Source organism: Prionailurus viverrinus, chromosome A2 (assembly GCF_022837055.1).
Source record: "Prionailurus viverrinus isolate Anna chromosome A2, UM_Priviv_1.0, whole genome shotgun sequence".
NCBI lineage: Eukaryota > Metazoa > Chordata > Mammalia > Carnivora > Felidae > Prionailurus > Prionailurus viverrinus.
This window is the reverse complement of record NC_062562.1, coordinates 151,922,222-151,936,582: the sequence shown is the minus strand read 5'-3', so window position 1 is coordinate 151,936,582 and position 14,361 is coordinate 151,922,222. Positions and strand designations below refer to the sequence as shown.

The 14,361-nt window shown below is 41.5% G+C and overlaps 1 protein-coding gene across 1 annotated transcript in view; it reads left to right on the top strand.

Annotated features, from left to right (window-relative positions):
* Positions 1-13,218, top strand: part of MTPN (myotrophin) — a 59,730-nt gene extending 46,512 nt beyond the window's left edge. Inside the window, exon 4 of the mRNA XM_047849003.1 lies at positions 9,967-13,218. Within this exon, the coding sequence (XP_047704959.1) occupies positions 9,967-10,053 (87 nt within the window). The 3' untranslated portion in view covers positions 10,054-13,218. The remainder of the gene's footprint in view (positions 1-9,966) is intronic.
* Positions 13,219-14,361: the final 1,143 nt, after the last annotated feature.

The following is a 14,361-nucleotide window of genomic DNA, read 5'->3' as shown; positions in this document are numbered from 1 at the left end:
CTCCAGATTATGAACATATGCAGAGAACCAGCCTCTTGTTCTCTTTAACGCCCCAGGATAGGAGTTGACAGTTTCTGCAAAGGACCAAAAATAAATACTTGAGGCTTTGCAGACCATACGGTGTCTGTTACAGCTACCCAGCTCTGCGGTTGTAGCACAAAAGCAGCCATAAGCAACATGTTAAAAAATAATAATAATAAGCATGACTGCGTTCTAGTAAAACTGTATCAAAACGATGTCCGGTAATTCACAGAAACTTTATGAATGTTTGTTGAATGGACTTAGGAATTGGTTATCTCTGCAAATGTTCTTTAGCTTGAAAGGGTTCAACAGATGACACACTGTATCTATAGTGGTACAGGGTTCTTCATTTCCCTGTAGCAGGAGACACAGAAATGTTGAGAATACCTCAAGTTAATAAATTGCAGAATCTGGGTCTCATCCTAACCTTTTTAGGAGAAAAGCCATAGGTCATTTTTTTTTTTTTTTTAGTTTATTTTGAGAGAGAGAGTGAGGGAATGGCAGAGAGGGAGAGAGAGTCCCAAACAGGGCTCAAACCCACAAACCGTGAGATCATGACCTGAGCCGAAATCAAGAGCCAAACACTCAACCAGGTGAGCCACGCAGGCACCCCAGCCCTCGGTCATTTTTAACTAAAGCTGGCACAGAACACGAGATGTGGAGTCAGAAAGCTCTAGTTACCATAACTTGCTGACTGACTTTGGGGAAGTTTCTTAACCTCTCTGATCTTAAATTAAATCTATTAAAAAGATAACAGTGCCTACTTTACAGGGCTGCTGTGAGGATAAAATGAGATGATATATATGTAGTATTAGGTTAAAAACTCTAAACTGCTACAAAATTTAAGAAACCTAACATTCACTGTATTGAGTATTGTATTAGGTTTTTGGGGTGCCCAGAAATATTCTTTACTGTGGTACCTGTATCAATATGTAAATTAAATGCACGGTTAAATCCTGTACCAGTAAATAACATTATACGACATGTGTAAATGTAGGCATTTGAATAATTTTTTAAATGTTACTGTTTTTAGTAGATTCCAGAATTGAATTGTGTAAGTTCTCTAGTAATGGTAATATTTAAATATGTATTCAAACAGTTGAAAGTTCCCAGGTTCTGAGCATCTTATCATACTACAATGTAACTATGAACAGACGCCCCAAATCATGAGATAATTCTTGAGAAGCAGTATCTCAAGACAGTTCTAAAATGTGTATGAATTGACCGATTCAAAATAAGGAATTTACAGTATTCTAACACAGTGACTAGCTTTGGTGCATATATACACAAGATGGTAGAAAAGGTAGTTTTTCCTTTGAATGTGGTGAATATATGTGATCACTGAGGGTGACTGATGTTACTAATACTCGTTTGCACTGTGACCCACATGTAAATTTTTGTTAAGCATCTGCTGTATCCCAGGCGTCATCCTACGTGGTAAGGGTACAGAGATGAATATGACAAGACCCCCGCCCTCATAAAGCCCCACCTAATTTGGGGGGGGCAGGGACAGGTCTGTTAACCTAATTAACAGACTGTGGTAAGAGCCTTAAAAGAAATGGAGTCCAGCTATAACCAAAACTACCACGGTGATTTCAACAAGAAAATGACTCATAACAAGATGTCTGAAGGGATGCAGTCCGAGGCTGGGCATCAACGTCCCACACTCCCTTCTCCTCCATCTTCCCTGTCTTAGGGTCACAAGAGGACTGCTGAACCTCTAGGCATTGCGTCTGTGTTTTGGATGGGAGCAGGAGAAGAGAGCTAAGGACTCTGCTTTTCAGGAAAGCCCTCCATAGGGGAGACCGAATTGGTGTCAGATGGCCCTGTGTAGCTCTGAGGGAGTCTGGGGATTCAGGATTCAGTTTCTCTCCCACCTCTGTAGCAGAGGAAAGCCAGGAAGAAGGGGGGTGCACTGGACACCAGCTGAGCCGAGCCCCAGTATCTGCTTTGAAGTAGAATCAGCAAGTGCCAGAGGTATACAGGGGAGGGGAGAGCCAACTGCCTGGGAAATTCGGGTCTTCACAGAGAATGGAACAGTTGAGTAAGTTCAACTCGGGTGGTGAAAGGGGGAGGACAAAGCCCTTTTTTGTTCCTTTTTGAATTTTGAGAGTCCTTATGAGACCTGTAATATCAGATAAAAGGAAACATGCTATATTCATTCAGGCATTCATTTTGTGTTTGATTCTAATGATCTTTCTGTCCAGAAGTGAGTTGACTGTCCATACCACGGTTGCTGAATTTTTATGTTTTTAGCTAGCTACCTTGTAGACTATTCTATTCAAGGACAGAGATAGCAGAACTTTTTTTTTTTTTTTTTAACAATCCCTGTATTCTACAATTTACTATCAAGTAATACTTGATTATCTAAGCCTGTGACTTTTCAAGATCAAGAAGTTACTTGTAATGTCTTAAAGCTTTTACTCCCTAGAATGGTAAACGGCCTGCCTGTGTACTTGGGCCACTTGGCCATAACAACCATTTCCTTCTTCAGGAAACATTAGTCACCTGAATCCTGCTCTAAATATAGGCAGATGAGCCTAGTCCTGATTCTCTAATCAGATGTCAGAACTGAAGGGTCTCCGATGTTGAAATTACCTGAAGATAATTAAACATTTTATATATTATGCCTAATGAGCAACCTGTTCCCAGTGGCAGTACTTTGTTGATCTGCTTATAGTAATTTGTAACGAATAATTTTGTTTCTTCCAGTCCCTTAGTGTGTATGTATATTCCCTATCTTTATCAATTAATTTAATAAACGTTTATTGACTGCCTGTTAACTGATCCTCTGTAAGGCCTTGGGAATCCCAAGACTTACAAGCTTGGTTCCTGCTTCAACGTATTTAGTCTAGTAGGGGGAGAGAAAGACCTAAAACAAGCGCATTGAAGTGTTGTGATCGCTGTGGCAGGAATTTATATGTGACATAGTAGGGATCTGAAGGCAGAAGAGGTCAAGTGTGGTCCTAGGGGTCAAGGGGATAGTGTGTTTTGAGTAAGAATGCCATTACAACTTCAAGCACCATGATTCATAAAGCACCTGTCATGTAATTTATAAAAAGCATTTGACACTTCAGCTGAATCTTAGACACTTTTGTCCAGGAATCTAATAGAGAAGTGGGGTACCATTCTAAAGAGAAGCAACAATGTGAGAAAAGTCACAGGGACACAGAGAGACCCTGCAACGTTAGCATAAGGTAAAAAAAAAAAACAAAAAAAAAACCAAAAAAAAACCTCACAGCTACAGCATTCACTATAAAGGATTTAACAAGAAATAGGACTAGAGAGGTCAGTAGTGAGCAGATTATGCCTTGTGTCATACTATTTATTTTCATTCTCTTCTTTGAGGATGCCATTAAGACTTTTTTGGTAGGTGAGTAGTCATGTGATCAGACTTGGATTTTAACGAACATCACCCAAACAGATGTATGGAGTCTGAGTTAAAATGGTGTAAGAAGTGAAAAAAGATAGGAAATTATTGAATGTCGTGGCTGCAAGGACATATGAGAAATGTTAAGAATAGTCTCCTCTAAAGACTTGGTCAATTTATGGAAAGAGCCTAAATGTCCATCAACTGGTGAATGGATAAAGAAATTGTGGTTTATATACACAATGGAGTACTACGTGGCAATGAGAAAGAATGAAATATGGCCCTTTGTAGCAACGTGGGTGGAACTGGAGAGTGTGATGCTAAGTGAAATAAGCCATACAGAGCAAGACAGATACCATATGTTTTCACTCTTATGTGGATCCTGAGAAACTTAACAGAAACCCATGGGGGAGGGGAAGGGAAAAAAAAAAAAAAAAGAGGTTAGAGTGGGAGAGAGCCAAAGCATAAGAGACTCTTAAAAACTGAGAACAGGGGCGCCTGCGTGGTTCAGTCGGTTGGGCGGCCGACTTCGGCTCAGGTCATGATCTCGTGGTCCGTGAGTTCAAGCCCCACGTCAGGCTCTCTGCTGACAGCTCAGAGCCTGGAGCCTGTTTCAGATTCTGTGTCTCCCTCTCTCTGACCCTCCCCCGTTCATGCTCTGTCTCTCTGTCTCAAAAATAAATAAGCGTTAAAAAAAAAAATTTAAAAACTGAGAACAAACTGAGGGTTGATGGGGGGTGGGGGAGGGGAGGGTGGGTGATGGGTATTGAGGAGGGCACCTTTTGGGATGAGCACTGGGTGTTGTATGGAAACCAATTTGACGATAAATTTCATATATTGAAAAAAAAAAAAAGACTTGGTGATTGATGACATGCGAAGCAGCAAGAACTACATGGAGTCCGCACATTTTCCAGAAGATGATGGTGGTCTTTATCATTATAAAAAATACTGAAAAAGGGACAAGTCTGTAGGAAAAGATTAATTATGGTGGAGACAAATGTAGAGGTGAGCTTCAAGCAGATGATGAGGACAATAACATGGGTAAAGGGACCTACGTCCTTAAATGATCTTACAGAATAGAATGATCCTACCAACTTTGATACTCTTAGCACTAGACTGTCTGAGAGAATAAAATTAATTTACATTGTTAAAACTTACATAAAACCCAAAGTGATCTACTCAGCGCAACCCCAAAATCCAGTGGTACTTTCACAGATACAGAACAGACAATCCCAGACTTTATATGTGGAACGACAGAAGACTCCCAATAGCCAAAGCACTCCTGAGAAAGAAGAATAAAGCTGGAGGCCTCACACTTCGTGATCAAAACATTATAAAGCTTATAGAATTTAAAACAGTAATGTGTTAGCATAAAAATAGATTCACAGATCAGTGCAACAGAATGGAGCGCCCAGAAATAAACCCGTATCTATATGGTCAATAATTTACAACACAGGAGCTGAGAATATACAGTGTGGAAATGGCAGTCTCTTCAATAAATGGTGCTAGGAAAACCAAACAGCCACATGAAGAAGAATGAAACTGGACAACCATCTTACACCTTGCACAAAAACCAACTAAAAATGGATTGAGACCTGAAATCATAAAACATCTAGAAGAGAACACAGGGGTCAATAATCTCCTTGACATTTGCGTTGGCAGTGATTTTTTGAATTTGACACCACAAGCAGAGACGACAAAGCAAAAATAAATGCATGGGATTGCAGCAAACAAAAAGGCATCCATACAGCAAAGGAAATGAAGAAAATGAAAAGGCAGCCTATGGAAAGAGAGAAAATATTTGCTGATCATGTATATAAGGGGTTAATATCCAAAACATTATACAGAATTCCCATAACTCAATAGAAGAAAAAAAATCTGAATAAAATACAGATAGAGGACCTGAACATTTTCCCAAAGATGCCACACATGCCAGCAGGTACATGTAAAGTTGCTTCACTAGTCATCAGGGGAACGCAAATCAAAGCCGCAATGAGATACCACCTCTCACCTGTTAGAATGGCTGTCATCAAAAAGATAAAACAGCAAGCGTTAGCAAGGATATGAAGAAAAGGGAGCCCTTGCATACTGTTTGTAAGAACGTAAATCGGTGTAACCACTATGGAAAAGAGTATGGGAGTTCCTCAAAAAAATTAAAAATAGGACTACCGCATGATCCAGCAATTCTGCTGCTGGGTATGTATCTGAAGGCAGTGAAATCACCATCTTGAAAAGATGCCCACAACCCCTGTGTTCAGTGCAGCATTGTTGACAGTAGCCAAGTCATGGAAACAACCTGAGTGTCCATCGAGAAATAAATGGATAAAGAAAATGTGATCTGTAATGCACGCACACAGGAATATTATTATTCAGCCATTAAAGGAAAGTCTGCCATTTGCAGCAACATAAATGGACCTTCAGGGCATTATGCTAAGTGAAATAAGTCAGACCATAGTGTAGAGAGAGAACCAATACTATATAATGTCACGTGTATGTGGAATCTTTAAAGAAACAAAATACTGTGCTCATAGGTGCATAGAACAGACCGGTGGTTGCCAGAAGTGGGAGGTTTGGGGCAGTGGGCAAAATGGGTGAAGGTTGTCATAAGATACAAACTGAACGGTTGAAAGATAAAGAGTCCTGGGGATGTAATATACATCACAGTGACTATAAAGGCTAAAAAAGAAACTTTTTACAGAACAGAATATAAAAGCTCGTCTTGATAAAATAAAAAAGCTGGCAAGTTAAGAGATAGAAGGAGTGATGGGAAGGCAGAGAATCTTACAGAGGGATGAGATACTGTCAGAACTGATGGAACAAGAAATAAAGGCTTAAATAAGTGTCATTGGTCACACCTGGGTGACTCAACTAGTTAGATGTAACTATACATCACGGTGACTATAAAGGCTAAAAAAGAAACTTTTTACAGAACAGAATATAAAAGCTCGTCTTGACAAAATAAAAAAGCTGGCAAGTTAAGAGATAGAAGGAGTGATGGGAAAGCAGAGAATCTTACAGAGGGATGAGATACTGTCAGAACTGATGGAACAAGAAATAAACTGATGGAACAAGAAATAAAGGCTTAAATAAGTGTCATTGGTCACACCTGGGTGACTCAACTAGTTACTCTTGACTTTGGCTCAGGTCATGATCTCAGTTTTGAGATCAAGCCCCGTGTGGGGCTCCATGCTGAGCGTGGAGCCTGCTTGAAAGTCTCTCCCTCTGCCCCTCCTCCCCCAACCCCCACGCGCACACATGTGCACACTCTCAAAAAAATAAGAGTTATAAAAAGTTAAAAATGTCATTTAAATTTATGAAGAAAGAGAAATTGGTGTTTTAAATACAAGAAATTGGGAGAGTCTGGAGAAGAAGGTGGTGGTGAGCTAAAGCCTCACCCATGTAGCAGGAAGTAAGAAGGTAGTATCTAAAGTTAATAATGCAAATAGTACCCTGAGTATATTGAGAGCTACGAAAATCATCACTAGAATTAAAAACAAATGATTAAAAACAGTTTCTTCAAATCAAATACACCAATTTATGTAAGTTTTTTAGTAACTGCATTAAGTACTAAAAAAAAAATTTTAGGGGCACCTGGGTGGCTCAGTCGGTTAAGCGTCCGACTTCGGCTCAGGTCATGATCTCGCGGTCCGCGAGTTTGAGCCCCGCGTCGGGCTCTGGGCTGATGGCTCAGAGCCTGGAGCCTGCTTCCGATTCTGTGTTTCCCTCTCTCTCTGCCCCTCCCCCATTCATGCTCTGTCTCTCTCTGTCCCAAAAATAAATAAACGTTAAAAAAAAAAAAAATTTAGTTTTCGTATCCACGTTGACAAAACTGGTTCATCTTTTTCAGAACTGGTTTGGCTTCGTTAAATTTATTCCTAAGTATTTTTTTTTCTTTTTGATGCTATTATAAATGGAACTGTTTTCTCGATTTCATTTTTGAAATTTGAATAGTCAACCTTTTGTCTTATGAAATGCCCATCTTTGTAATAATACTGGTTAATTTTAAAGTTTTTGTTGTCTGACATGTAGTCACTCTAGTTCTTCTAAGGTTCCTCATTTATGTTTAAAAGACATACGTTTTCAGCATATGCTTATTTTTAGAACAAAATGTAGACAAACAGTAAAATGTTAACAAAAGTGTCTTACAGACTTACGAGTTTTTTGGGTTTTTGTATATTCTGAGTTCTGTGATGAGTCAAAATTAGGGGGGAAAGTGACTTCGGTGAATCAGCTAGATTTTTTTGTTGTTGCAAATGGCAGAAATTAACAGGTAGATATCAGGCATTTTTTAAGACTAGTCCAGAACCAACAGGAAAGCTGGAGGACCAGGCTCACCTGGGCGGGAAGATGGCAGCTGCAGGACTCCAGATGGCAGGAAGTCCTCAGTGGTCTCTTTCGGGTTATGCCACCCAAGAAGTGAGCTCTTTTCATTCTCTCTTTTGATCTCCAGTCAAGATTCAGAATTCAGAAGTGAGAGTCCTGCGTGTGTCAGGTAAATCTTTGACACTCCACGGTGAGGAAAGTACATGGCACCTTGAGTTACATAGTCCCAGGACTCCACACAGTGGGGACAAAGGATTCCCCAAAATGAAATCCGGATGCTGTTTTCAGAAGAAGGGAAATGAACTCTGGCCGCTAAAACGCAACAGATGTTCACTATAATATTTAATTTTTTGTTAGTGCCCGATTATAGTTTATAATGCTAATCATGAAAGCAGCTGGGAAGGGAGACAGTTTGAACAGAGCGGTCCCAATTACTGCCGCACAACCTGTGGAGGACTTACCCCATCGAAGTTCTCACCCACACGTTTCTCTCCCAGTTGACTAGGAGTTCGGCTGTGTTCCGCCAAGCGGTTAAGTTCAATTACAAAATGAGGAAACAGAAACTGTTACAATCATATTGGGGAGGACTTTACAACAATTTAACTAACACTTCCTAGAATGCTGTCTCCTTCTTGGCTTACCTAATCAACTTGTGCTGATTCATCGAGACTCAGCTCAAGCATTACCTCCTCCAAGAAACCTTTTTCCCTTACATCCTCCTAGCACATCCCATTGTGGTTAACAGAGCACTCTTATTCTTGTCCCCTCTGTCACAGTGGTTCATGTGTCTGTCTCCCACTAGTCAGACTGCCAGACTATCTTGGTTTTCTTTGATTCTCCTGCTCCTTACAAAGTGTCTACACATTCCCTAAATATTTGTTGAATGAGTGAGTGGCTGTCCGAGCAAAGGGGGAAGGCATCTTGTATAGAACCCAAGATGTATAACGACATGATGAGAGGGCCCTACGACTAGAGCAGTGAGACATAAATGGGAGAAGAGACCCCTGGGCTTGACTAGAGTTGGTCTCTAAGTGACCATTTCTACCAAGTTTAGAGAATTCTGTAGGTCTTACAGAGGAACAGTGGACATTTGGCAGGAGGAGAATGGTGAGACGCTAGAGGCTGGTTGATGACTAAACACTGGTTGGGGCTGTAACTAGCGAGGAGAACCCCTGGATGGTGGAATATTGGGGTCTCGGGGAGTTTAAAAAGTTCCGACGGGGCTTGGGAGCAAATTCACCCCCCAGGTGATTGGCACTTTTGTAGGTATTGGGAACCCATCGGTAATGAATACAGATGGATTCACCCTCCCACGGAGCTTCATTCTAGTAAAGCAGCTAAAACAACAGACACAAAGGTGTGTGTGTGTGTGTGTGTGTGTGTGTGTGTGTGTGTAGTCTCAAAACTGAAATGCCGTGTTGCAAGTGAAATATTCCAGAGCCACACTCTCCAGGTAAAGCTTTGGAGCAGGCTGGAGAGGATTTCCCTAGGGTACAGAAGGGACCTCCTTCCGTAGCCCACATAGCAGTCATTTACTGCTCAGTTTTTGTAAACATAATGACCAATATTACACAGTGTTCTTTAGGATTGTGTCTAAAATAAATGGTTTGTAAGCTCTGAATTTTAGAAATGTGCCATATTCATGCACTCTCCACAAGTGTTACAAAGAAAAACAATTTTGTCACAGTAATACTTTCTTCTTTAGTGAAAGTGATTCCCCCATTTTTGTTTTTGTTTGAGAGAGAGAGAGAGAGAGAATAAGCAAGGGGGTACGGGGAGGGGGCAGGGCAGAGGATCCAAAGCAAGGTCTGCACTGCCTTCAGAGAGCCCAACTTGGGGCTCGAACTCAGAAACCATGAGATCATGACTTAAGCCGAAGTCAGCTGCTTCACTGACTGGGCCACCCAGCTCCCCTCCCCACTGTTGTATATTATAGACAGAGATGATCTTTTAAAGCTTAACGGGTGCATGGTAGTATAAAATGAAAGGCAGTCATTGCCTGTTCTTGGCAAGTTGTGTTTGTAACTTACAGTTCGTAGTGCCCAAAAAATAATTTGGTATTTTTATCACTTAATCTTACAACCTAGCCAAGTACTTGCGGGGGGGGGGGGGGGGTGGTTCTTCAGTAGAAGGCACTCCATTAGTTTGGGGATTATTAATTCTGGACATAAACATTAGCATGTGCAGGTAACGGAGTTCTCTTCTGTCACGGTGGACTCATTTAGTATTAACGCTCTTCCCTCTCTTTTCAGGGTGCTGATAAGTCTGTGAAAGGTCCAGATGGACTAACTGCCTTTGAAGCCACTGACAACCAGGCAATCAAAGCTCTTCTTCAGTGATGGACGGATGGGCTGACAGCTCTGGAAGAAGGGCTCTCCTGTGGCCTCACACTGCTGCCTGTCTGTCTGTCACTCTCTATCTGCCAGCTTCTTCAGCTAAATACTTTACGAGGGGTGAGGGGAGAGAGAAATTCATAACAAATCAGACTACCAGAAAAAAACATGTTTTGGAAGAGAGGAGAAAACCGTGATCAGGCTTTTACTCGGATTCCTGATCAAGTCCGTCTCTTTTCCATTTCCAACAAAATATACCGCTCATTCCCAAGGGAGAGCCAAGACAAAATACGCCAGTAACATTTGACCTTTTCAGCTCCCTAGCTAGTTTATTCATTAGGTTGTGTCGAGGGTCTGACTATCCCAAGGCCAGCTCTCCGTGTGTGCAGCCCTAACTGTGCGAGCAGCGGCGGCTGCTGTGACGTAACTCTGGGTGCTGAGATCAGCAATCGGCTCTAGCCTTCTGCCTTAAGACGCACTCTCCTGGGGGCCTCCTGGCGGAGTTCAGAGCGCTGCCCGTGGTCGGCGACCAAATCTTCCCTCGGCGACTTTCAGCTTTACGTGGGAGCTCAGTTAAGGTGAGGGGGCACACTCCTAAATTGCTGGATGACTCAACTTTGGATTTCCTCTCCCCTTTCACATGGGTGTCATGTGTCTTTAGATAAAACTGACTAGTTTTATTTATAAAATCTTAAATTTTGGAAGCCTAAAGGAGAAATCATTCCAGTGTGCATATTTTTTTTTTCTCCTCTAGATTCAGACGTTTTTAGAGCATTCAGACACTTTCAAACTCCTGCTGGTAGTAAAAGGGGATTTAAACGTAGAGTCATAGCCATAGCCTGTGAGTGTCATGCAGAGAACAGTTGTCTTAGTACCTACGGATTTTCTTCATTTGCTCTTTGAATGGATTGGCCTCGGTTATGTTTGGAGAATCAAGGAACATTCTTTGGAAATCCTCTCTCAGACCCACCTTGGATGCTGATTGCTCACTGCACCAAAGCTGTCACTGGGGTGAGATTTACAATCTGGACAAGTTGAGCCCCGTCCCTTCAAAAATACGCTTGTTACCAGGTTTCCCCAAGTTGTCGATAGGCTTCTGCTGAACATCTGCCAACCCACCTACATGATCTATTTTTGTTTTCTAAACCATTCATCACATTAAGTGTGACATCTGCAAAATGTATTCCATGTTCTTAAAATGCAGTGCCCTAAAATGGGTGTTAAGACCTGCAGGAAGTATTCAGACACATGTTCCAAGGTTTATTCCATGAGCAGTTCAAGTAATTAAAACATATACCCTTAAATTTGCTATCCTGCATTTAAAGTATTGATTCCTTTGACTTGCCATCCATAAAAGCTTGCTAAAAATGTTAGGGTTTTTTCCTTAGCCAAATCATGCAATAATTGAATGTACCTCAAATTTTTAAAGGGGGGGGTTGGGTTAGGGACTTCTATTCAGATTGTGGATAACAAAGAATTCATGATGATTTTTTTAAGGTAATGTAGCATTCTAAAACAGGGTTAAACTACTATCAAGAATAGCCAGCTAATAACAAATCTTACTGATCGATTGCTGATTGGTTTGTTAGGGTGTGGATTTATGGGTGTGTGTGTGGGGGGGGGTGTGTGTGGGTGTGTGTGCGTGCACTCTCGTGCATGCACGTGCATGCGTGCGTGTGTATTTTTCCCCCGTGGACTTTTTTTTAATCCTGTGGCTTTTACGCTTACAACTAACCTAACCCTGTAATTTTCCTGCATCCAAGAAAACAATCACAAACAAAATGGTGGTTTAAATACTTTGATATATTTGGCTAATTCTCCACTCTTAACGCAGCCTATTCGCGTTGGAGTCAAAGTCAGTAAACAGTACTTTATAACATCACTGAGCAGAAACAGACCTATCCTCATTGAAGATGGAGGGCACTTTATCAGTTGGTAGCAACAAGGTGTTTTGGTATCTTTGTTTTCACCTCTTGGCAGAATGCTATGGAAAGGCTTGGATTTTACCCTCTAGAATTTTCACCTTTCCTTTCAAACCTGTGGTAGTTGGCTGTTGCAGAGAGTGCACTGTCCTATCGTTCCTAAACCTGGTCTGCTCTCTCCCTTCATCAGGTGTGGAGGCCATGTGCTTCTTTGTACAGTTGAGCCTGCGTTTCTTGTAGTGCAGTAGAGGCTACCCCGCCTTCCCTCTTTCTCAGCCATTTCAGAAGCCCCATGGTTTTGGAGCAATTGCTTGAGAAATAACATAAACATAGAATAGACTGGCCAAGATGGTTGACCATTTTTTTTTAACTAGTTTATTTATAATGTATTTCTGAACCACTTGGCAGAGAAATTCACAACACTTAATGTTCATTTTTTGAGTAAAGGAAGCTAAAATCATGTCTGCTTTTTGGTACTACATACATTAGTAGAAGGTTAGGTTTTGTTCTCCACTGAATATTTAACATCTCAAGAAAAACCTTGCATGTTCTGTAGTTTTGTATGGAGTCATTTTGTATGCACTAGATCAAGTAAAAACAGGTGGTGTGCCTGTTCACGGTAGTGTACTAACAAATTCGCCCTCGCAGCTTCGGACCTGCATCCGCAGACCCAGAGTTGGTGCACAGCACCCGAGAATCCCCAAGTAGCTCTTCTATGCGTCGCTCACCTTCCACAGCCAGTGGGGCACAGAGGAGAGGTAGTTGGGTACAGTGGGTGCGAGCTGCAGGCAAGTAAGGCCCTTTCCTCGTTGATTTCTTTCCCCTCAATAATGGATCCTCAAATCTCTATGTACTGACTTTTTTTTTTTTTTCCTAACACTTCAACTGAGCTGCTCTTTACTTCATGCAATATTGTGTACTCGATTGTGTATAGAAGAAGCTGGGGAGAGTGCCCTCCTACATAAGCAATTGCAGTGTTTTGCATGCAAAATTTTAAGAATTTAAATCGTCCTGATTCTATTTTGTAAATGGAGAAACAATCATATCTTTCTAAGCAGTAATGGAGGAAGACTAGTGCTTTGTGCATTTTGATATATTTGAGTTCGTTTTTTCCCCCCACAATGTAATACTTTTGACACAGTTGGGTTTCTCATATTATCCTAGTCCATGTACATCCGAATGCTAAATAATACTGTGTTTAAGTTTTGTGTTGCAAGAACAAATGGAATAAACTTGAATTGTGCTACAAGGAACGCGTCAGCAGCATTTTTACCACCACCCCCCCCCCCCCCACCTCAGTTACCAGGGCCTTTCTTTGCCAGGCTCTGTACAGGTTCTGTGACTGACTCTAACTCTTGAGTCATCTCAATTTCCCCCTGCCTCCCACCTCTAGAAAAAACTAAGTGGAAAGAAACTAAGACATAGGAAAGATTTAATTGAAGTAGAGTTACTACTCATGTGGACGTTTTGTTTTTCTGTCTTCTGATACAGACCGTCTCACTTACAAATGTTCGGTAATCCTCCCGGCTTTCTAAAAGCAAGGTACAGCCAGTATCCTCTAGAGCACCAGGATCTGACCAGGTGTGAAGGAAAACCGGGTCATGGGAAATCACGCCCATCTTTTGTATGCTCCTTAAGTCACTGCATATCCTGGTGGCTCACATTTGCCAAACTTCCTTGACCGTGAGCACTTCCTTAGAGTACTTCTCAGAACAATGTTCTGATTTAGTGTTAAATCACTTTGAACCTCAAAAAACCCATCAAGATTATCTCTAGTTGGGTTCTGTAGTAATCTTGTCAACAACCTAAGACTACTGCGTATTTTACTTTTGAAATGGTCTGAGTAGTAATACACGAGGTTGCTAAGTGAAGCAAAAGCTATCTTTCGGAAGGTTTAGGTTGCTGACTGAGGTTTCCGTGGGGGGTAGCAGGTAGCTGTAGGTGGGAGCGTTCACAGATTTTTTTTTTTTTTTAACGTTCATTTATTTTTGAGGCAGAGAGAGAGAGCATGAACGGGGTGGGGGGGGGGGGTCAGAGAGAGAGGGAGACACAGAATCTGAAACAGGCTCCAGGCTCCAAGCTGTGAGCACAAAGCCCGACGCGGGGCTCAAACTCACGGACCGCGAGATCGTGACCTGAACCGAAGTCGGCCGCTTAACCGACTGAGCCACCCAGGCACCCCCACAGATATTTTTAATCCATGAAACTTCCGTTTTAAGAATTGGGGTTCATCTAAGTGTTTGAATCTAGTATAGATTTTTAGTCAATGGGAGACACTTAGAGTTACTATGAAAATCTTTTGTGATTAGAGATCAGCTATCACAGGACTCCAGCACGGAGTCAGATGGGTTACAAGGGTTTTTGTTGTTTTTACTTCTACAAGACCAGTGAT